Below are 25,097 nucleotides of genomic sequence, written 5' to 3'. Positions count from 1 at the left end.
AATCCATCTCCAAGTAAGCTTTCCAAAATAATTACAATAATAAATTACTCCATGGTTTTGTTTATATTTGAATATAAAAGTAAATGGACAAATTATTTAACAATATGATGTTTCTATGAGCCATTTGATACCAAGGAAGTAAGTTCAGTTATTCCAAATACAAATAGTTTGCGATCTACTTTGTTAAACCCATAAGATTGAACATCAATAAAATTTTTACAAATATTTCAAAGGTGCAAAAAATAGCAACCATAGTGTGGTTTTAACACCAAGATGATGAGTAATTTATGGAAGGTTTACATCCATATCCACAGCTAGTGATAGTAACCCCCATCACATTTTTTTCAAAAAGAAAAACTTCATCATACATATTTTATATATGAGATACTTAACATGTCTTATTATTAACCACTTAATCAACAACATATTTATTTAGGGATATATATATATATTCATATATTTAAGTGTGAAAAACATTAAGGTATATATCTGACAGAATATACATGGCTACATATCTGTTTTTTTAAAAAAATTCATAGTTATGTAACATATTCTTTAAATATGATATAAGGATATGAGGGGCTGGGGGCATACAACTCAGTGGTAGAGTACGTGTTTAGTATGTGCGAGACACTGGGCTCGATCCCCAGCACCAAGAATCCACATACGTGATTTGGGAAACTACTATTTTTCGTTAACATTTTACCTAAACAGAATTTTTAAATCCAATGACTCCAAATGGAAACAAGACGTATTTGTAAATACACATTTCCATTAATGCTCATATTATGCCCCTTACTATAAACTTTACCTTGAATGAAAATACTCAGAAATTTACTCATGTGATACTGAAGACTGTATGGACATTCTTACCTTGTGTTGGTATCTAGTATCAAATGCATGCTTTATTAAAAGATTCTTTATGACAGATATAGCTGTATATCTGATCTCATAGTTATCTTGAAGAGCAATGGAGGTTTCCCTCAGAAGTAGACCAACCAAGAAGTGATGCTTGCAATACTCATCTGATAAACTGTATTCAAGATTTGAATCTGCAGTACAATAAAATTTATGACCCATTTATAAAAATATTCAAAAATTACTATACAATTAAAATGCTGTAATTATCATTTAATAATGTGATCATGCTAGCAAGAACTATAACTTTATTATTAATGAATCTGAACAATGTTTTATCATATGGAATGAGCATGCAAAATTTTACACGATGGGAACACTTCTAATTAGGGCTAGATGATAACTTTAATGATCATTTCAGTCAACAAGAAAGACCCTGGATCTTTTGTCCCTATTCTTTTAAACTCTCAGAATTCTTAGAATCAAACCTAGATTGAAATTTTCTATATTTTGCAATGTCCCAGTGCATCTCTTTATATGTGAAGAGATTTTGATACAACTATAAACTCAAATAATTCTGTAGAACCATAGTGGGCTTACTTATTCATTCATACTTGTAAAGTGGGAAAAGGAAGAGAAACTAAGAATTTAATTATTTTGACAGTTTTAAGAACTGACTGCTTTAAAAACTATTTTATGTTAACCTGAATATATACATGGGATACAAAACAAAAACTAAAACAGCCTCATCTTAGTCCAATTCATTATCATGCAAATATAAATGTTTCATTTCATAAAATCACTACTTCAAATTCTGCCTTTTGCTACTTTTTTAGATCCAAAGTTTAGTTTAGATCACAGATGTTAATGTCCCAGCTAGAACCTGCCTTAACAATTCAGAGAGGATTGTGATCAAATTTAGTAATTTCCATAGTCAATTTTTATTTTACTTTTTTTTTTGTAAGAGAGAAGGTGGGTTGGCCTTGAAATTGCAAACCTTCTCCCTCAGCATCCCATGTAGTTAGATTGCAGGGTCATATGCTACCATGACTGGCTTGCTATTATTTTCATTTCCTCTTCCTACCATTTAATGTAGTTTAGCCATATAGCTGAAGGACATGTCTTCCATTTCTTTTTGTGCCTCTTCATCACTTAATACAAAGCAATATATCTAGTACGTCTTAATAAATGCTGTGAGTAGCCCAATATAATCCTGACTCCTGATTATCTGTCCACCCCTTCTTTTCCCTGACTTCCTCATAGACATTAACACATACTGGGGGAAGTATGTGAGCTATATATGCTCAGAATGTAATAAGGCGGTGCTTGGATGGTTTGAAAATATTTTCTTTGTCTTCACTGACTGTAATTCCATCACTAAAACTGCTGGGCAGTCACTTCCATAAAGACCAAGGCAGATGATTTTCTTTCTGCATTGGTCAAGCTCTTTTGTGAATTCCAGTCACCTTCTATGTACAAGAGCCAATATTGACTAACCAAGGTGACTTTATCTGGGTAGATTATACAAATGGCAATGATTTTTTTACTTCAGTGATTTGAATAAATCCAATCATGTTTACAACCACACTTTCAAAACTGGCCAAGTAGCCATTAAAAAGAGCAGAGAAGAAGCAAGCTGGAGAGAGGTAGCACACACTTGAAAAACAGACACAGTTAGCTCATTCCTTGCTGCCTTATTGGTTTGCAGCAGGAACTTGGTTTGTGAGGGCAGATACCTGAAAGCTGATTCCTTTCTCAACACTCAACCTCAATTAAAAGTAAACAAGCACACCGCCTTTTACACTTTATGGAAACAACTAAAGGCCCATTTGGCTAGGGAGGATTTGAACAGCAAACAAAGCCCCCATCCATCTTAGCCATTCATCAAGTCAATTGTGTTTAAAAATAGCAAACTACTTTAGAGTGAACCGAGTTAAACCTACCTACTGAAGTCAAACGGTCCACCGCAAATGAAAAAAAATCTAATTAATATATGAAAAGAAAAGGGACAAATAAAAAACATAGTAACATAAGAATAGTGCTACACAACAAAGCATTCAATAAAACGAGCAATGGAGATTAAAACTGAAGGCATTTCATATATTCAGTACATGTTACCATTTTACTCTGCCTTTATCTTTTTTGATGCTTTCAGCAAAAATACATTTATGTGTTTTTTTTTCACTTAGTCTCAAATAAGATTCTAAACACTTTTACAGAGAGCAATTTTACTAGCATCTGACATCTGTATTTATGCAGCAATCTATGTAACACACAAAATTTCTTCATACTATGAATTCTGCCACTGATACTAGGAAGGAAATGTAAAATATCATTAATGGACCTAGCTTCTGAGAGAAACCATTCTAAGGTTACCATCGAGTTGATTGGTTTACCTAAAAAAAAAAAAACACTGTACTACACTATTGCTAGCAAAAAAAAAAAAAGGTAAAAAAAATTCAGATGAAGGAAAATGCAAATACATACCTTGAACTCGCTGCAGTTTGGGTTTTGCAAACGCCATTGGCAAGTTCAAAGGAATGTAATGTTCATGATTGCAAATTGTTTGTAGAAATTCAAACTTGTATTCAGCCAGTACCTAAATGAAAAGTAGTTAGATATTAAGTCATCTATTGAAGGCATTACTATTTTGATACTTTAATATAGTGCAATAATTTTCACAAACCTATCTTAGATGCAACCTATGCAGAGAGAGTTAATGTAGGAGGCCTGAGACTGTTATCTTTAAAAATGCCTGTTGTAAGATTGATGCTGGCTAGAATCTGGGAAATTGGATTTGGACATGTTTCCAATGTGATAAGGTTGCATCTTTGGTGCTAGCCTGCTTTGGCTATTTGTACAAACTGTGATTTATGGTCAACACCTGTTTTGCTTTCCTTTCTAGGAGTCTGGAATTTTGACTGGTTTCTAGTACATGACCAGTGCACTGTCCCCTACCCACCAATAAAATCCCTAAACTGTGTCAAACAAGACTCCCCAAACAGAAATATTGTACACATATGTCTCCATTTCACTTTTAGAGTAAAAGTGCACTCTGTATATGACCCTTCAAAGGAGGGAGAGAGCTCAGGTAGCCTTCACAGGGAATGTTATAGGCTCCAACTGACGTCTATTTTTCCTTTTGAGGATCCAGAAGAGTATCCTTATGGTGCTACTCCAATGACTCTTAGCCATGAATTCCACTGTACGTTGTTTTGACAGTGAATTGCAGAAAATATGGAAGGTTTGAGGGACCCTCAAAACATTATCCAATATTCCCATTGAAGTACACCAGTACTTTAAGTACCTAAATGAAAATAGCAGCTCCAAATCCTCCAGAAGAGCTGGACATGGTAGCGCACACCTGTAATCCCAGTGGCTCTGGAGGATGAGGTAGGAGGGTTGTGAGTTCAAAGCCAGCCTCAACAACTTAGTGAGGCCCTAAGCAATTCATTGAGACCCTGTCTCTAAATAAAACACAAAATAGGGCTGAGGATGTGCCTCAGTGGTAAAGTAACCCTGGGTTCAATCCCTGGTACCAAAAAAAAAAGTGCAAATTCTCCAAAAGAGAATAAGTGTCACCCTGGACTCATGCTTTAATGTCTGACACCTACTAAAATTAAGCCCTTATAACTTACCTTAGGATCTTTGGGGCTGAAGCCAGATATATAGTCATTGATCAAATTGAAAACAAATCCTCTATCCATTAGTGTCAAACAGCGCTATAGAAACCAAAACAAAAAGAATGGTTAGTTATATAATTCTAGAAGTTTATTACGTCTAATTTTAAAACGTTTTTAAAAATTTGTTTTCCACTAGGGGAATGACATTTTCATTTTTACAGATTCTATCAGAGCTTCAGGTGACCTTTAAGAAAAAGATAAAAGGCAAAGTGACTTATCATTGGAATTGAGACTTCAGGGCCTCAACTACATCATTTTCAAAATAAGATATATAGATGGATAGGGATGTATAGATAAAAATAGATAAACACACATATCCACCCACACATACATGTATGTATACACACACAACTATAATCTAATTGGCTACACTGCCTTATTCTGGCCCATACTCACAGGGTAGTCAGTAAGCTTGAAAGCAGAGTTTGCCTATGTAAATAATTCAGAACAAAAAGGAAGGTTTTTTTTTTTTTTTTTTTGTTTGTTTGTTTGTTTGCTTCCTATGAAGTCTTAGTCTATTTAAATAGTCCTCTCCTATCATAGCCCTAACAGTGCTTCATATTTGCTGCTGTCATTCTCCTGGTTAAGACTTCATTACCTAGCAACTGAACACTTGCAGCTAGCCTCCTAATCAGTCTTCAGATCACTCATTTCTCCATACATCTAATTGCTTCCATATTAATTTCTAAGTTCTAGCCTAAATTATATCACCTATCTGCACACAGGTTTGCAATAATTCCCTATTACCTCTGCTGTAATTTCAAACTCCTTAACTTGACCTTCAAGGACACTCACAATCTTGTCCCAACTTAGTTCTCCAGCTTTATTTTCCAGTAGAGCTCTTTTGACTTATTATTCCTTCAAGATGCACTGGGTATTCCCTGGGTATCCTCTGGCTCTATCATTGCTTTTATTTAATCTTGTCCATTCTTTAAAGTTCTCATGAAGTACCATCCTTCTCAACCACCTTGGTCCACACTTCCCTTAAACACTTTGGTCTACACCAGCTTGTATTTTACCTAACATTCTCCTATATTTTCACCTAGGAAAAAACTATCCCTTTTTCTGTTTATATTCTCCAGTGTCTAGAATATTCCTGTGAAGCTGAGCTCAGTGGTACATAACTGTAATCCCAGCAGCTCTGGAGGCTGAGGCAGGAGAATCACAGGTTCAAAGCCAGTCTCAGCACCAGTGAGGTGCTAAGCAACTCGGTGAGAACCTCTCTCTAAATAAAATACAAAATAGGGCTGGGGATGTGGCTCAGTGGTCGAGTGCTCCTGAGTTCAATTCCCAGTACCAAAAACAAAACAAAACAAAAATAGAATATCTCAATGAAATACAAAGAACTCAATATTAATCAGTCCCATGCTTCACACATTTTATCCTCCCTTTCCACTTCCTCTGACACTGTCCCAGGTGAGACCCTTGTCATTTCTCACTTAAATTACTGAGCTAGACCTATATCCATTTACTCATTCAGCCAACAAACATGCAGAGGAACTACTATGTTAAAAAAAGTATTATGTTCTAGAGACATACCCAGTTGAATAAAACATGTTCCTTATTCTTGCCCAATGGTAAAAAACAGTAATAAAACTACAGTGTACAAAGAAGTGCCTTAGAAGTCCATAAAGGATACCTGAACAACAAAAGGGGTGATGAGTGCTGCATGGGAAAGTTAGGAGGGAACTAAGCCTATAAGATGAGTTGAACTCTGCCAGGCAAACTTTTCCTCACTTCATTCATCATACCAGCAATAGTATTATTCTAAAAAATTTCTTTGGTGTTTCTGTACTGCATACATATCAAAATCCAAATTCCTTAACCTGACATTCAAGGCCTTCCATGATCTGCCACTAGTTAGCCTTTCTAGCTCTCTCTCCACACATCTTAAATTCACTGAATAATGGTTTTCTCGAGTCCCTAAACTCATATCTCATCTGGGCTGAAGCAGATCCTCTACCTACAACACCCTTAACTCTTTGTCTTGGGGAACTCTGAACTATGCTTCTTGTCTCTGTTCATGTTATCTGGTCATAACCCCTCGTTTATTCATTCTTCTATAACATTTTGTTTGTATTTGGTATATGTATGTGAATGTGATGACAGAGATAGCATGATTAATCTTTGAATCCCCACATAGAGGACAAACAAAAGTTTGTTGACTTGAATTAAGCAAATGATACTACCAAACCACCAATATTCTGCACCCTTTACATAGTAAACTTCAAATTTAAATTCCAGGGAAGAAACTAGGACTTTTGCATTTCAGATAATCCCATCCTCTTTTTACTTTAAAAATATATGTAAATATTTACTTTGGGGGGGGGTACAGTGCTGGGGATTGGACTCAGGGTCTCCTGAAAGGAAATGCTCCACCACTGAGCCACATCTCCAGCCCAAAAGTTTACTTTAAAAAAAAAATTAATTATAGATGAACACAATACCTTTATTTTATTTATTTTTATGTGGTGCTGAGGATCGAACCCAGTGCCTCATACGTGCTAGGCAAGCACTCTGCCACTAAGCCACAACCCCAGCCCAAATGTTTACTTTTAACATACGAAAAAGCTATGTAATAGCATTATAACTTTCTGGCAAAGAGAAGTATTGTGTTAGAGAATAAAACTCTTGAGTCAGGTATGGTGGCATATGCTCTATAGACTCAGGTCCTAGGAAGGCTGAGGCAGGAGGGTCACTAGAGACAGGGAGTTCAGAGACACCCTGGCAGCATAATGGGAGATCACATGTTAAAAAACATCTGAAACATCTGAAACATCACATGTTAAAAAACATCTGGACATCTGAAACCTAGTTGTGAATTTTGAATTTAAAAAAAAAATAAGGATATTTTAGGCACTAAAATGGCTTTTATAGATTATTGACCAGGAATTTCTTGTGTGTGTGTGTGTGTGTGTGTGTGTGTGTGGCTGAAGATTGAACCTAGGACCTTGTGTATGCAAGGCAAGCACTCTACCAACTGAGCTATATCCCCAGCTCAGAAATTCTTAATATAAGGCTAAGAATGATGAAAAGCTACAAGGAGAGGGGCATTGGAAAGAAGAAAGTAAGAACTAAATTCATCACAAACCCATAGCTGTACTCAGTGACCACCAAATATTGTTACTCCCTTCATGAAACAAATGCAGTCAAGCACTATTCCTTATATATGACAATAACAGAACATGACAAAGATTAATGTGCTATTTTAAAAACAATAATAGGGATTTGGGGTATTTCTCAAACAAAATAACTTCACTGATCAAAACTAACAATTTTCATTTATATATATATAAGTAACATATAAACTATGGTAGCATCAATGAATAAGTTGTTTTAGTTCAAAAGCTGCAAATTCTAGAGCCAAAATGGTTAGGGGTCGGGGCATAAGGTCTGTGGCAACCTAAAAAACATATGCCCCATTTAACAACATTTAAATTAAAATATGTTTAGAGATCCTGTTAAATAAATAAAACATTTCTTTTGGCTTCTGATTTACTTAACTAGATATTTTAGTGGGATGGGGAAGGAATCAAATTTGGCTAAATTGAGCCATCAATTCAGTCAAAAGTGTTACACCAGGCTGGGGATATAGCTCAATTGGTAGAGTGCTTGCCCTGCCCTCAATCCTCAGCAACACACACACACACACACACACACACACACACACACACACGTGCGCACGTGCAAAAAAAAAAGTGCTACTCCAACAGTCTTATAAAGACAACTGAGTTGCTAGAAAGTGGGCAATTTTTCCTCTGGCTTTCAAGACCCAATACTGAATAAAGTTCCTTACCACATTCAGGCTACCTTTAACTCACCTTCAGGAAGCTAGCCAAACTATAATTCACATTTCTGGACTCATCAGGAATCTCTGCATAGCGAATAGTCACGTGGGGAATTATTGCAAGCAGCAATGAATGTAAGACATGATGATATGCCTCAGGAAATCTCTGGCCTCTGGGAAGCTTAAATTAAATAGACAGGAAAAAAGTCAGAGTTCCAAAAGGTCTAAATCAATTGCCACTTTTACTTTCAAACACATTCTTCATATAAATGTTTTCAACTGAAGTATAATTTTTCTTCCATCTCAAGAACGACATCATAAGTTCAATGTATATTTTAGTCTAGATCCTTATAGGAACTATCTGGTCCTCTAATATATAATTGACCATAATTATCAGTAAAAATGGGTTATTCTGACCCAATATGGGGACGTTCCCAAGATGATGACACATCAATTTTTCATTCCATTTTTCCTGGCATACAAAGTAAGAATTCAGCTCAGTTTCAGTAAATTCAACCTATGAAAGTTCTCATAAAAATTATAACTATGACATGAAGGATTTTTTTTGGGGGGAGGTGGTATTGGAGACTGAATCCAGGGGTGCTTTCCCTATGAACTGCACTTCCAGCCCTTTATATTTTAAAAAATATATTTTTTTAAAAAAATTTTGAGATGTATTGCTCAGTTGCTGAGTCTGGCCTCAAACTTACAATCCTCCAACCTCAGCCTCCTGAGTCACAGAGATTATAGGGATTTACTACTGTATTCAGCATAACCGAATGTCTTTTATTTCCTAAGTCTTAGCTTTATGATTCTTATAACTAAGAAAGTTTCTTTGTACAGATTGAGCATCCCTAATCCAAAAGCCTCACATCCAAAATGTTCCAACTATCCAAGACTTTTTGAGCATTGACATGACACCACAAGTGGAAAATACCACATCTGATACCATGTGATGGGTGAAAGTCAAAACATAGGTGCAAATATAAAATAACCTCAGATTGTATACATAAGGTATATATAAAACATAAATGCATTTAGGTTGGGTATCACCGCTAAGATATCTCATTATATATTTATGTAAATATTCTAATATCTGAAAAAAATCTGAAATACTTCTATTTCCAAGCATTTGAGGTAAGGGATTTTTCAACCTGTACATTTGAAATAATTTTTCAAAACAACTAAATGTACACACCATATTCAGGAAAACATCTGTTGCATAAAATTTTTTAAAAAACTTTATATATGCCTTAAACCTTTTGAAAAGAAAGGTTCTGTCTGGTGTGGTATTTGTTCTTCTTCCAAATAAATCTTTTCAATATAGACATTTTAAAATCACAAGACAAAGGCAAGGCTTCAAACGTAAAGAGTTTTATGTGGTAAATAATTACAATACATTTCATTTTTGTAGGCAATGTTGAAAAATTGAATGGCTAAGGGTCCTTTAATATAAAAGAGCATTTCCATGCAACTGCTATTTGTAAGATTAGCTTGTTTTGTGTTTTGTATATATATTTTAATATCAGGGATTGAACCCAGAGGTGCTTAACCACTGAGCAACATCCCCACCCTTTTTTATATTTTATTTAGAGACAGAGACTTGCTGAGGTGCTTAGGGCCTAACTAAGTTGCTGGTGCTGGCTCTGAACTTGCAATCCTCCTGCCTCAGTCTCCCAAGCCATTATTCTTACAAATATGTACAACTATTAATTATCAATTAAAAAGAAACTTAAAAATTTATCATACTTACCTTAATTTTATTCTCTTCCAACAAGTATGTGGCCATTGACTTTGCAATTGTTTCAAAGAAAAACCATGAATACTAAAATTAAAAAAAAAAGCATTTAACATTTACCCAAATCCTTGAAGCTTAGTAGACTTTGACAATCAATATGGATCTGGTCTATGAACTTTATTAACATTATCAAGAGATTCCAATTCATTATCAAAGTCTCACAGAAGACCTTTGAACTGTTTTAGCAAAAGGTACTATTAGTACCTGAAGGACAGTGATATGGAAAGGGAGTATAGGAATTTATGTCCCAAGGGAGGAGAGGAATTTTAATACTAACATTGTTTGAATTGCCCACAGCTGGAGATAAATGTGAGCCAAGTTTTAGTTTATTCTGTTATTACTTTTAAATGTTCTTCAGAAAATGAATCTTATTACAGCCTGCACTCAGTGGGGGGACCCAAGCCTGAAGCTGATACCACAACTTGCCCAACCTAAGTGTCCTTTGTAATTGCCAACATTGTGTCCTTTGAGGGGTAGAGAGAAGCCTCAAGAAGATGTGTCCCAAGATACCTAATGTTGTACTGTTATTAAAAGGCATAAATAGTAACAATGACCTGGAACCATTGAGCGCCTACTATGTGCCTACAACAAATTACTTATAATTTGGAAATAAGGAATTGGAGTATCAGAGATGCTAAATAACCAGCCACACATCCCAGATACTATACTGCAACAGATGTAGGATTCTAACCCACATACATCTATCTGGTTCTACATTTGTTCTGTTAGGCCTTTGATTGAGGGCAGGGTATGGGAAGGAAAGGTAAAGAAGGCTCTGTGAAGAATTTCAGGGAAAGGATGCATATGCAAAGTGATGGGGAGAGGTTGGGTCATGTGAATAAATGATAAAAAACTAGAACTGCAATGGGAGGTTTCAAACCAGTATGTTTAGAGCTGCTTTAGTTTCTGGTTGCATCGTGTGTCCTTACCTTGAGCAGTTTATTTATTGCTAAGAAATCTGCAGACTGTTTTAATATTGCTATCATGGTAGTAGCCAGTGTTTCATGAATCAGCTGGGTCTGAAGAGCACTGGGTTTTTCAGGTCGGAAGTTATACTACAAAGAAAATGAACTGTAAGACAAAGCTGTACCATTAAAAAAAAAAAAAAAAACACTCAGCAAGAAAGTTTACTCCACAAACCTTTATGAAGGATCTTAAATAACTATCCAAGCCTTCTTCATGGCACTTTGATACGATATGTAAGAGAACCCTGAAATGACATTTACAAAAATCAGCATGTAGTACAACAATTAATTACCATAGTGTGATTGTTAAATAAAATCATGTTTAACCCTATAAACACCTAACCCTGCCTGAACAATTAAAAGTAAGGTGATTATATAAGATGTAATGGTAATTCAGGTCTAATAAACATTTCAGCATCTAGCATGCTCAGGGAATTGTAAATTTATTTCCTGGTTCAAAAGAAAGGGGCTTGGAGCTGGGGTTGTGGCTCAGTGGTAGAGCACTCGCCTCTCACGTGCAAGACCCTGGGTTCAATCCTCAACACCACATAAAAATAAATAAGTGATATAAAAGTATTGTGTCCAACTACAACTAACAAATAAATATTAAAAAGAAAGAAAGAGGCTTTATTTTGGCAGCCCAGATGTTTCATCTTCTTTCTAAACCTCTGTATGTGTTTGAAGTTATGTTTGTAGCCATGGCATAGGAAAAGACCCCAAATAAGGTAAATATTAAAACACCCTCTAGTGAGAATAAAGAGAAAAAAATAGAATGAAAAGCATATCAACAGATGGGACAAAAGAGAAGGGAAAAACAGGGCAGGTATATTGACATGAACTAAAATTGGAGATTAATACAAAATTCATACAAAGATTTAAAGTTAAGAGACTAGCAGTGGTTCTCAAACTTCAGTATGTATCAGAACCACCTGGAGGGCTTGTTAGATTGCTCAACTCTTCTCCCGGTTTCTGATTTTGTAGGTCTGAGGTGAAGTTCAATGATAAGCATTTGGGGTTTTTTGGGAGGTCCGGGGTATCAGTGATTGGACCCAGGAACACTCAACCACTGAGCCATTTTCTATATTTTGAGACAGGGTCTTGCTAAATTGCTTAGGGCCTCACAAAATTGCTGAGGCCGGCTTTGAACTTGCAATCCTCCTGCCTCAGCCTCCCAAACTGCTGGGATTATAAGTGTGCACCATCATGCCAGGCTCTGATGAGCACTTTAAATAAGCTCACACATGATACTGATGCTGCTGGTCTATGGACCACATTTTGAGAATCACTGGCTTAGAATAATGCTTCAGATTATTCTCAGTGGCAGAGACTATACCCAACAGCAGAGCCAGCAAAGCCAGCACCATCCAATATTGAGCTCAAATGTTTTTAAAGTCTCCTTATTTTTTATTTCAAAATTCAGGTGCATTTTACCTTCTACTCGACAATGTTATCTTTTCTTATAAAAACAATACTGCCTTATTCTTTCAAGTAAAAATTAATGGCTTAATACCTCATTCTGTACAATATGAGACACTGGTCACCTGTGGCTATTTAAATAGACTAAAACTATACATAAACAGAATTAAAAATTCAATCCCATGGTTGAACTAGTCACACTTCAAGCGCTCAACAGCCAAGTGTGGCTAGTGGCTAAGGTATTGAATAGTCTGAGTGTAGAACATTAACATCATTGAAGAAAGTTCAATTAAAATTATTATGTTTATCTCCCTAATATATAAAGCAAGTATTAATGGACACGACGGGAGAAATACAATACAATAATAGTAAGGGACTTCAATTTTCTACTTTCAATGTTGGTTAGATCAACCAGACAGAAAATTAATAAGGAAATACTGGGTGTGAACTACACTTAGATCAAATGGGCCTAATATATGTAGAACATTCCATCCAACAGTAACAAAATATACATTCTTCTCATGTGCACATGGTATATTCTCCAGGACAGATCATATATTAGACTGCAGAACAAGCCCCAACAAACTTAAGAAGACTGAAGTCATATTTTCAACCAAAATGGTATCAAACTAGAAATCAGTCACAGAAAGAATTGTGGGGAATTAAAAAAATATGTGGAGATTAAATAACATACTCCTGAACAAGCAGTTAGTCAAAAAAGAAACCAAAGTAGAAGTTTAAAAAAATACCTTCAGACAAATGACAATGGAAAAAGCACATACCAATACTCATGGGACACATAAAAAGCAATTCTAAGAGGGAAGTTGAGAGCAATGAACGCCACCATTAAAAAAGAAGAAAGATCTCAAATAGGTAGCTTCTTTATATTTATAACACCAAAACTCACATGGTACAGTTGATAGGAACGTCATCTTCATGGGTCATATTTGTGAGAACTCGGAAGAGTTGCATAAGAATTACAGGTAGAAACTGTATCATGACTTGGATCTCCATGGCATGCAAACACTAAAATAAATCATTATTAGTTATGAAAACAAACAGAAATATGATATAATTTGCAAATGTGAAACAACAAAAAAGTCAAGTAACGAGAGATATCCTAACTAGAATATAAGCTCATTTAAATGTGAGCTTTCTGGGACAGGGGACTTTGATTTTTACTTAACCCACACCTCTATTTTGGCATTCAGATTTTGTTTCTTTAATATTAACTGTTTAACTGAAGATAATGAGTGTAATTAGAATCAATGGATTTAAAAAAAAAAGACAACTGACTCTTGGTAATCCAACATTCAATGGTGATTTGGTGATGTGTTTGGAAATGGTGGAGATGAGCATACTATCCCCCAGCGTTCTGTGGGTTTTACAGAAATGTGGGCCTCCAGCTATTCTGGTGAAAAGTTAAATGGACTTTAATAAAGAGCACTTCTATAAATATTTGGCTTTACACCAGCATCATCTACAAAGCTGAGGTCATTTTCAATTCTAACATCCTCATAATACATTTCTCTGAAGTGCTAAGACTATCTCTAATAATAGGTGTTACAAATATCAAAATGAAATATGTTAAATTTCTTTCCTTTCTCCCTTTGTTTCCACATTTACTCTCTCACTCAACCAGCCAACCAAAAAAAAAAAAAGAAATCAAACTTCAATGACCACCTTCTCCATCAATTTAATCTGAAACACAGAGATGGACAAGTCAAATCTCTGAATATAGGGAACTTGTCATTTCTGTTTCACAGTCTCCCTTCCTCTTGTTCCATCTTTCAGTTCCTACTCTCTCAATCTTTGCAAGGCTCTGTCATCTCAATGATGACCTCCCTAGACCTCTGCACATCTTCTCTTCAATCCAATGTATAGGACAGTAGAGACAGTTCCAGAAAAACATGATCACTTCATGAATGTTTTCCTTCCTAAGCACCCTCTCAAGTTTCCTTCCTGCCATTTTTTAGAACCCTCTAATCTATAACCCAAATATTCTTAATAGTTTTCCAGTAGGTCTCTGCACAGCTTCTGTTTATTCCCAATGCAGCTCTCATTTACTAATTTATTTGCCTTAAATGCTGCTTATATTAGATTACAATCTGCCAAGATTTTTGATGCCTCCCCATTACCATTAGAGTGATTCCAAACCAGGGGCCACATTGCCCTCCTCAGGAGATTTGGCAATGTCTGGAAACATTTTTGGTTGCCACAACCAGAGGGTGCTAACGATCTCTAGGGAGAAGAGGACTGGAGTTAGGCTAAACATCTTACAATGTACTGGACAGCACCCCCCAACAAAAGATTATCCTGCCCAAAATGTCAAGAGGACCAAGTTTGAGAAACCATGGTCTATAGAATTAAGCTACTTAAGACCCACACTATGCTTTCTGCCTGAATGCTTATCATCCTTTACAAGGTTTAACAGGTATCTTCATTGTTCCTTGAATGTATCAAATGCTTTCCTCCTACCCTTGTGTCTTTGTTCAATTTGTAGCCAAATCCCAGCTACCCTTCCAACACTAGTTGAAATCTCCACTTCAATGAAACTCTTCATTTCCTCATTCAACAGAGGCATACTGAATATACCTTGGATAGCCAAACCTAAGTGCATGCACACGCACATGCACACACATACATTTGATACAAATAATAAACCTAAAACCCATAGCTCCTACTATTAAGCAGATGACAGTCAAAAGATGATAAAGCTATGGAATGGTAGTAATACAATAGTGCTACATACAAGAAGCAAATGAAGGGCTGAGGCTGTGGCTCAGTGGTAGAGCACTCGCCTGGCATGTGTGAGGCAATGGGTTAGATTCTCAGCACTGAATATAGATAAATAAAATAAAAAGTCTAATGATAACACTCTCTCTCTCTCTCTCTCTCTCTCTCTATATATATATATATATATATATATATATATATATATATATATATATATGCAACTGAGCTGCGTAAATCACATCAGACAAGGCTTCAGAGATAGGCAAGGCTAAAGGATGAGGAGGCTAACACAAGCATGAAAAGAGAGATGGGCATTCGCTGTGGAAAGGGATTACAGGTGTCCACCATCCCTGTGACTAGGATTGCTTCTCCTTAATTTATTCTATGAAATGCAAATTAGATAATACCATATTCCCTTTGTTAAAAAAACAAACCAACACAAAGAGCTGTCATGGGCCTCGCATACCTACTTGGACCCTGCTTCTTTCTCCAAATGTAGCCTTCCCCTCACTGCTTGCTATGCTCGGGATATACTGGGTTTTTTTTTTTCTCTTTCCTTCCAATATGCCAGTGTAAGGTGTTTGCACCTGCTGCAATATGTTATCCCTTTACATAGCTTTATCACCTATGGTTCTCTTCCTCTTGTCAGTTTCTCTTCTCTTAATCCTAGGGATTAAACCTAGACGTGCTTTACCACTGACCTATACCTCTGGCCCTTTTTTATTATGAGGCAGGTTCTTGATAAGTCATGGAGCTGGCCTTGAGCTTGTCTCGACTACCAGAGTTGCCAGGATTACAGGCATGTGCCACAAGGCCAGGCTGTTATCAGTTTCTTTTCAGGTTGAAATGCTATTTCCTCATATAAGCTTTCCCTGACAACTATCTAGAATGTACTCCTGGTCACGTTAGAGCCCATTAACTGGTTCTATATTCTTCACTGCATTCATCTATATCTAAAGCTATTCATTTACCTATAATCTGTCCACCCCAACAAGAACTGGTGTGTTGTCTGAACTGATCCCTGTTTTATTTCCATCACCCAGAACAACATCTGTTTCATAGTAGGTGCTCAATAAATATTTGGTGAATGACTACATAAATGAATAAAATAAGGAATGAAAGAACAAAATAAAGGTGGGTTCCATCTAGTCCACACTGGCTCCTCAGTTCACTGAGCTCTCAGCACTTTTACCCCAATCACATGTTCGATATTTAATCACACAGGGCTCTGGACTATTATTTGTGTTACTGACATATTGTTAGTTGGCTTTTGTATGTCTCTCTTCAGTTACATTGCGATATCTCTATGGACAATAAACCTAAGTTATTCTTCTCTGAAAGTCACACAGCATCTAGGAAACTACACCATGCACAATAGGAGCTCAACAAGTAGATATTAAATGAATTCATGAAACAATGCCACTTATAGGGACAACAGATCACGAAGTTTGCCAGGAAGATCATGGTACTAGTCATCTCAGCTGTGAAACCAACCACCTGAATTGACTACAGACAAGTCACCTCTGCCTGGGCTTCAGATTCCTCACCTGCAAAAAGAAATCTCTAGAATCCTTTTTAGAACTAACGCTGTAGAAAATATCTTAGTTATTTCTGAAATTACATGGCATTTCACTCATTGTCACTAGAGGGCGAGCGCAGGTCACATAAATATCAGAAATTCCCCACCCTGAAAAACAAAACCTTGAGTATTCTTTTTCCTTTTGAAGAATACCAGTATTTGAAAATGATATTCCATGCCATGATACTCTATTAAAACTTTTAAAACACTTCCCCACTGGAAGAAAAGCCAATGACTTAAACAGACAAACCATTCATACATAGAGCTGGAATGCTCCTAGATATAACCAGGGGTCAGGATTTGGAAGTTAGATGACTGTTATTATAATTAAGAACAACAGCAATCATTTATTGATGGTCTCCCTTCTTCTACTCTTCCATTGGTGTTTGTTTAGTAGAGGGGATGAAACCAAGGAGCACTTCACCACTGAGCCACATCACCAGCACATTTTATTTTTTTATTTTGAGACAGGGTCTTGCTAAGTTGCCTAAGCAACTTGCTAAGTGGCCTCACTGAGCTGCAGAAGATGGCTTTGAACATGCAATTCTCCTGCCACAGCCTCCCAATCCACAGGGATGACAGGCAAGCATTACAGTGTCTGACTAGTGTATTCTTTAGATGGTAGGAAGAATGGTACTTTCAAAACCAAAGTTAAAATCATGGCACTTCACTGTTCAAACCCCTGTAAAGGCTTCCAGTCTCACTTGGAGTTAATTCAAACTCCTCATCATGGCCTATGAGGCCTTACCCAACGAGCTCCTCAGCCACATTTCTAAGATAATGCTGTACTTGCTATTCCCAGCTCTTCCCCCAAAATCCTCAAGGCTGTCATCCTCCTTTCCTTTAGGTCTCTGTTCAAATGTCACTTTACTAGAGACATCTTCTCTGATGTCTTCACCACATGAACCCCTTCTCATTCCTTGTTTCACTACACTGTTTTGGTTTTCTTTATACCACCTATGATATGACATACACACACACACACACACAAACACACACACACACACACACACACACACACACACACACTTACTCACTTCCCCTATTTATTTCTGTCTCCATAAGAAATTAAGCTCCTTGACAATAGGAAATTCTTTCTTTAATTATATTCCCAATGCCTGGAACACTGCTTAGCTCAGAGGAAGGACTCAAGGGGTGAGTGTGGCATGAATGGTTACTATACTGCAGACACTACCTCATTCAAGCCTCATAATCACCCTAATACATATAGTGCATATGTATGGATGGATTTTGCAGTACTAGGGACTGAATCCAAGGACAGTTCTTCCATTGTGCTACACCCTCGGTTCTTTTTATTTTTTACTGTGAGACAGGGTCTCAGCAAATTTGTGTAGTGTGGTCTCAAACTTGCAATCCTCCTTCCCTGGCCTCCCAAGTTGCTGGGACTATACCATGCCTGTCTAATGTGTATATTATTGTATCTCAATGTAGACAGATGAAGAAACAAAGACTTGGAGAAGTTAAATAACTTGGCCACAAGTTAATCACAGAGCTAGTGAGTGACAGATCTGGGATACAAAGTCAGTTTATGATTCCAGAATCCATACATTTTATCTCATGCTGTACTACCTCTCTGAAAGAAATGAACCTATGTTTCCTGAGAATGTCATGAAGCAACAGCATATGTCCAGAGGGAAATCCTGTAGTGGCTTTGCTTAAAATCAAAACTCCTCAGACTTTCCATGGCTAAACTGCTAAAGGAGCAACCCAATGAAGAAAGCAGCTGCCAGCCCAGTCCTATGATGCACATTGCAGTACTAGTGCATAGGGAATAAACACTTTGAGCTTCTCTATTCATCTGAAAAAGTATGGCATTTCTTAACTGTCCCCTATGCAACATGTGGAAAGTATGTTTGTCTCTTTAGTAGGCCATTTTCATAGTCTTTCACTCATGGACACAGGAACCATTTCACATTTTATGAAGCAAATGTGCTCACATTTCCCCTGGCCCTTTCCCCCACAGAGTTCTCCACCTTTACTGGGAAGTCAGCCGGAAGAGAAAAGACTTGCAAAATCAATTTATATAATTGAAATCAACATTTCCATGAGATTTTCAAAACTATGGTGTCAAATTCTGGCTATAACATTTTCTTTCTAACGTAGCAACTGTGCTGTCTGCTTCCAAATAGCCACTTGATGGAAAAGTACCTAATACAAAGTGTTCTTCTGAGGATCCACAGCCAAAAGTATTTTTAAGTATCCGTCTGATTCTTTTTTCCACATCAAGTGTGGCAACAGAAATTTGCAGAAAGCGGTTGTACATTTACCTTTAAATATTTAATGAGCTCCCCTGGAACTTCTTTTGAGCCTGACTGAATCAGCTGGCAATGATGGAAGAATTTGTGCACATGCAGATCCTGAAACACAGATGGAAAGAGCCATATGAAATTTGATTCATTATTCTCAAAGGCAGGCTCTCCACCTTTCTTCCCTCCTGCATCATTCAAACCTATCCATCCAGGTATTCTAATATCCAGATTCAGCAGCCATAGTTGCCAACCTATATGTCCAAGTCTCGAAGGTCTCTTGACCACCTCACTAAGCAGCAAAACCAAATTAATCTGGCATGTACCAAGGCACACAGAAGGACTCAATGTGTGTCCAACCAATTAAGCATTCATTCAATCCCTTTTTGGACTATGGTGTTCTATGAAGTTGGGCTACTTCTCCACTTTAATTAAATGAGCAAGAACAGGAATCTGAACTGACAGATGAAATAAAGTGGCAGCAGGAAGTTACCAGAACAAATGTTCTGGGTAAACTTGAATACTCAACTTTACCATGACACTTCACTAGCAAGTGAGTCCAGCTGTCCTATATGGCCTCCATACATGCCGTTTTTTTCTGGACAGTATGGATTATATTAGCAAGTACAAAAAGGAAATGTGTATTTTGACCTGATTCCCCTAATTATTACTGCATGCCCTTGGGGGAAGTTACCTAACCTATCAAATCCTCAGTTTCTTCACCTATAAGATGAAGATAGCTTCCACATGCCTTTCAGAGTTTTGAGAAGCTCAAATCGGCTAACAGCAATAAAAGGATCTTATAATTTAGCAACAATGGTATATCCTGAGCTAGAATCATGCTATTAATGAGAAAATTTTGTGGCCTGTAGGAATCTATCATCTATTTTAATCCAGAAATATATTTGAGTATTCAAATTGACACAATTCAGATGATATAACTTACTTGAGTGTAGATGGTGGACTCTAAATGGCTTTTAATCTTCAACAAAGGTTTTGCACCATCTACCCACTTGATATCTACATTTGATTGCTGAAAACAGAAAACAGACATGAATTTCTATTTTGTAGCAAGAGATAGATGAACAACATGTAACACTTTCATGCATTTCAACAATTTCCAGAAATTAATATATTAGATTCATACAATGGGATTACTAGAGAAAATAACATGCATCTAGAATAAACACACCCTAAGTCATTTTAAATTTCTAATCCATCTGGGGTGGTGGCTCAATGGTAGAGCACTTGCCTAGCATGTGTGAGGCACTGGGTTCGATTCTCAGTACCATATATAAATAAATAAAATAAAGTTCTATCAACAATTAAATTTCTAATCCTTTACAGATTGTTTTTATAAATGATAATAAAAATGAATTACTTAAATAAATGAATTTTTAAAATGACACACAAAATCTAAGGCCCAGTTTTAAAAGTTATTAGAACAGGCAAAAGATACTTTATCAAACTGCTATAAATACATATTTTCCATACTTATATTTATAGTAGACCAGCACCAGCCCACAGACCATACTTTAACTCCCAAATGATCAACTGTATCAACAGAATTCGGATGCAAATATTTTCCTACCCTTCTTGATTCGGCATCATTCAGATTCAAGTAGCCTGGGGGAAGATTGGCTGAAACTGGCAGCTGCTGCTCAAATGTGATGATTCTACCATCTTTCAGCAAAGGTACCCAGGCAAACCCAACTGCCAAGACAACAATAAGCCATAAGAAATGAAATAGAAAATGAAATTAGCTACACAAATGTCTAATTGCTGGGGAGCAGGGCAGGCTGGTGATGTTTCTGGGCATCTGTATGTAGGAGCCCAGGTGTTGGGCAACCTCGAACTAGGGAAGGAACAATGGGTTTGGATCATTTCTAATCCTAGCCTGGCCACTAACAAGTTATTTACTGTATCTCCTTGCCAATAAACATGAAAACAACAAAACATAGTCTCCCTATCTAAAAAGAACTGAGAAATCAGAGAGATGATATCATGAAAACACTTTAAAACTTAAAATGTGCATCAATATCAGTATCTTTACATGATGAGGGATGGTTTTGGTAGGCTTTTCTGTTTGTTTTCTTTAAAGGTTCGGGTTACCCTCATCTATCCCTCCACTAAGAGTGCAGAGTCATACAGCTAAGACCATCTCAGACAATAGCAATATGTTATGGCAACACCAGGGTAAGGAACAATGGAAAATTAAGGTTACAAGTGAAGGTTACATTCAATATTTATAGAAGGCAGTAAACACAAATTGTCTAGATGGATTGAGTTTTCCTGATTACAGGAGGAGGAGGTGTAGTAGAAGAATATGGCCAGGCCAGTGTTTATGACCTAACACTGCTGCAGGATTTTCCCCAATTTCTACATTTCTTAACAGTTCTACCCCCAAAAGGGTGCCTTGGCTTTCCATTAGAAACCTCATCATGTTCTAGCTAAAAGAGCCGGAGCCATCTGTGTTGCTCAAGTTGAGCAATGTCAGTATTTCCATTATAGAAATTACTCTGGTTTCAAGTGTTTATAACTCAGCTGTAAAAAAGCTTGCTCTGGATCAAGTTTTGGCAATTAAGAGAGGGTGTTGGCTGGAGAGCACTTCATAAAGTCATTCCTTTCCAATTCTTCAAAATTCTGCATAAGTGCATGTACACGTGTGTGTCTGTATGTTTATACTGTGAACACAGAAGTCAACACAAATCAGGCTACAATGTTTTCACTTACGTGTTTCATTTGGCAAATGCTTTAATTCTTAAAAGACCAAAACGTTGCTTTGTCTATATAAACTAAATGGCTTTCTCAGACTCTGAAACATGCCTGAAAGGCTTCTTTACCAGTACAACTTCAGAAATGGTTTGTCCAGACCTTTTCTTTTGTAAAAAGCAGGACAAAGTAACCTGAGCAGAAGAACCATTAGAAATGACTCTGCCATAGCTGGGCACAGTGGTGCATGCTGGTAATCCCAGCGACTTGGCAGGATGAGGCAGGAAGATCACAAATTCAAGGCCAGCCTCAGCAACTTAGTGAGGCCCTGTCTCTAAGTAAAAAAATAAAAAGTGCTAGGGATATAGCTTAATGATTAAGCAACTGTGGATTCAAAACCTGGTACCAAAAACAAAAACAAACAACAACAACAAAAAAAAAAACACTAAGAAAAAAAGTGACTCTATCATCATAGTTAAACAGAAAATTTGACAAAAGAGAAAAGATTTCCAACCTTGAAAACAGGAAAATATATATTGCTTCTTTAGAAACATTTTTTTCTTCACAGAAATTTTTATCAAGATATAACTCAGATGTAATTAATCCATTTAAAGCATACAATCTAATGGTTTTTAGTGTATTTCCTGTTGTGTCTCTATCAACACTATGTAATTCTAGAGCATTCATCATCCCAAAAGGAAACTTCAGAGTCCTTAGCAGGCACTTCTCATTCCCCCTTCCCCCAGTCCCTAGCAACCATGAATCCACTTTCTGTCTCTATAAGATTGCTTAGGTAACATTTTTACACTGTAAATTAATCAGATCGTGGTCAAGTGTGTCCCTTAGTCAAAACTAATATAGAGCGCTTGGAAGCTCAAAGGAAGCTGAAGCATGCCATCTGGCTCAAAGGTAGGAAGCCACTTAAAGGGTGAACAGTTAAAACTGATGAGTGGCACAAAGAATAACCATCTCATGCTTCACTGAATATCTTGCCCATTTCTGTCTAGGACTTGGCAAAGGAAGCCGAAATTTATCATTCAGGAGATATATATTCTCATGGGTTCTCATTGTCCTACTAGTTTTCTTCTCAATTCTCAAGGTCCCTACCCTGAATTAACTTCAATTTCTATGGGGATGAAGAGCAGGATTATACTAACCATTAAGGGAGCTCTCTAACATTCTGCCCTGCTGCCTGCTGGGCATCACTCAGCTGATTCCCTAATACCTCAAACTTGCCATGAGTTCCAAACCTACCATGCCTGGCCACAATTCTGCCAATGGCATTACTTTCTTTCCAATCACCCAACTTTAAAACTTCACAGTTTACTTTGAATCATCTTGTCAGTCATTTGCTAGGTCCAATATACAGTCTTCCCTCAGAATCCACAGACTGCTTCCAGGACCCCTCATGGATATCCAAATCCCTGGATGCTCAAGTCTCTTATATTTAATGGCACAGTATTTGCATATAACCACACATATCCTCCAGTATACTTTAAGTCATTTTTTGATTACTTGTAATGCCTGATATAATATAAATGCTATGTAAATAGATGTTTGCATTATTTAGGAGTGACAAGGAAAAAAAAAATCACGTATTCAGTATAGCTGCAATTGTTGAAAAAAGGATTTTCAATGCATGGTTCCTTGAATGTTCCATAGATGTGGAACCCCCAGATACTGAGGGCACTTATTCTTTTTCTGTAATTCCCTTTTTCTCTGCCTTTCTGAAGCTGTCATAATGCGGCCCTCAGCCTTTCCTGGACATTTGAAATAGCTCCCTTACTGGTGTTGCCTCTATCCTTCTTTTTTTCTGCTCCAACTCACCTTGCCCTTTATTTTCCTGTCTGATTCATTTTTGCTCAAAACAGCTCTTCCTAGTATTTATAACTCTTCTGTAGTTCCAGATTGGTGACAGAATCAAAACAAATCCACTGGCTGGCATTTGAGGCTTTCCATAATCTGATGCCTCTTTTTCAACTTCACATCCTATGACCCACACCCAGCATGCTGAACTCTTGACTCAGTGAACTACTTGTGGGTCTCTGTCCATACTCCTCAGTACTATGACCCTTTATAAGCTGTTCCTTCATCCCAGATCCCCTACCTTCTTGCCATAACTGCTTTCTCAAGATCTACCTCGTGCCAGGGATGGTGGTGCATGCCTGTAATCCCAGTAACTTGGGAGGCTTAGCGAGCCTCAGCAACTTAGCAAGACCCTAACTCAAAAATAAATAAATAAATAGGTGGATAGAGAAATAAATAAAAAAAAAAAGAGGGCTGTGGGTGTGGTTCAATGGTAAAGTGGTTGTGTTCAATCCCCAATACCAAAAAATATATATATATCCACTTACCCTGTAATACCATTCTCTCCTCCTGGAAGCCTTCCGTGATTCCCAGACACCTTTCCCTCCACCCGTAGAATAATTTTGTTAATCACCACTTTCTACATTGTATTATAATTGGCCACATAGGACTCATTTCCCTTCCAAGATTATATGTCCACTAAACATCAGATCTATGGTGGATGCTTCACTGTATTCCCATAATACCTACTACAACTTCTTGCACATAATAAATATACAGAAATGTTTGCTAAATAAATGTTTGATCCAGGCTGGCCTGATCTGCATCCCAGGGAACACAGATGTTCATAAAGTGGGTATGACATGAGCTGTGTTCACAGGCCTCCTATGCTCTCCCAAGGTTGCTTCCCACTGGTTTATCTGAAGCTTTGCTGAAATAGGACCAGGACTGGGACTTTGTTACTAAAGCTTATTCAACTTCATTAAATCTGTTCTTTTTTCATTAGAAACAGGCAGCCCCCAACCTCCCTCCAGCTCACAGATGTCCCTGGCTCTGGGCACACTTCCCTCTTCCTCAGTAAACAGAAATGGAAAATTCCGGTTGCTGGGCAATTCCATGTAAAAGAAATGATAATACCCTGTGACAATATGTGTTTTTCTTTAATAATAACAATTTTATGTTGCTTATAGTAGTTTAAGCATAGTGCAGATTATTTGGAAAATGATATTTGGAACAAATGATAACAAAATGAATGTATAGTTCATCTTTTGTCAGTGAACTTTTTTTAGAGAAGCATTTTGCTATGCTGCCTAGGCTGGCTTCAAAGTCCTGGGCTCAAGTAATCCTCTTGCTTCAGATTCCTAGTAAGTTGGGACTATAGGCATACACCCCTATATCCAGCTTACCCCCCAAAAAACTTTTCTAATTCAGAAATGTACTTTTTTGTAAAGGGTATAAATGTTCTGCAGCTTTATGAAAAGTAGTTATAT

General features: G+C 37.0%; 1 protein-coding gene across 3 annotated transcripts in view; it reads right to left on the bottom strand.

Moving 5' to 3' along the window:
- The window catches only part of Dock11 (dedicator of cytokinesis 11), a 193,047-nt gene that overhangs the window by 64,969 nt on the left and 102,981 nt on the right, over nt 1-25,097 (bottom strand). For 2 of the 3 annotated variants that reach the window (XM_077107462.1, XM_077107464.1), the window contains 12 exons: nt 20,681-20,802; nt 20,036-20,122; nt 19,111-19,200; nt 13,415-13,533; nt 11,267-11,336; nt 11,056-11,181; nt 10,082-10,153; nt 8,363-8,509; nt 4,497-4,580; nt 3,346-3,457; nt 2,802-2,840; nt 874-1,052 (listed from right to left, as the gene is read on the bottom strand). In XM_077107462.1, the coding sequence (XP_076963577.1) occupies nt 874-1,052; nt 2,802-2,840; nt 3,346-3,457; nt 4,497-4,580; nt 8,363-8,509; nt 10,082-10,153; nt 11,056-11,181; nt 11,267-11,336; nt 13,415-13,533; nt 19,111-19,200; nt 20,036-20,122; nt 20,681-20,802 (1,247 nt within the window). The remainder of the gene's footprint in view (nt 1-873; nt 1,053-2,801; nt 2,841-3,345; nt 3,458-4,496; nt 4,581-8,362; nt 8,510-10,081; nt 10,154-11,055; nt 11,182-11,266; nt 11,337-13,414; nt 13,534-19,110; nt 19,201-20,035; nt 20,123-20,680; nt 20,803-25,097) is intronic. The other variant, XM_077107463.1, reaches the window with a different exon arrangement.

Source organism: Callospermophilus lateralis, chromosome X (genome assembly GCF_048772815.1).
Source record: "Callospermophilus lateralis isolate mCalLat2 chromosome X, mCalLat2.hap1, whole genome shotgun sequence".
NCBI classification, from domain to species: Eukaryota; Metazoa; Chordata; class Mammalia; order Rodentia; family Sciuridae; genus Callospermophilus; species Callospermophilus lateralis.
Note: the sequence above shows the minus strand (reverse complement) of the source record. Positions and strands in the feature narration are given on the sequence as shown.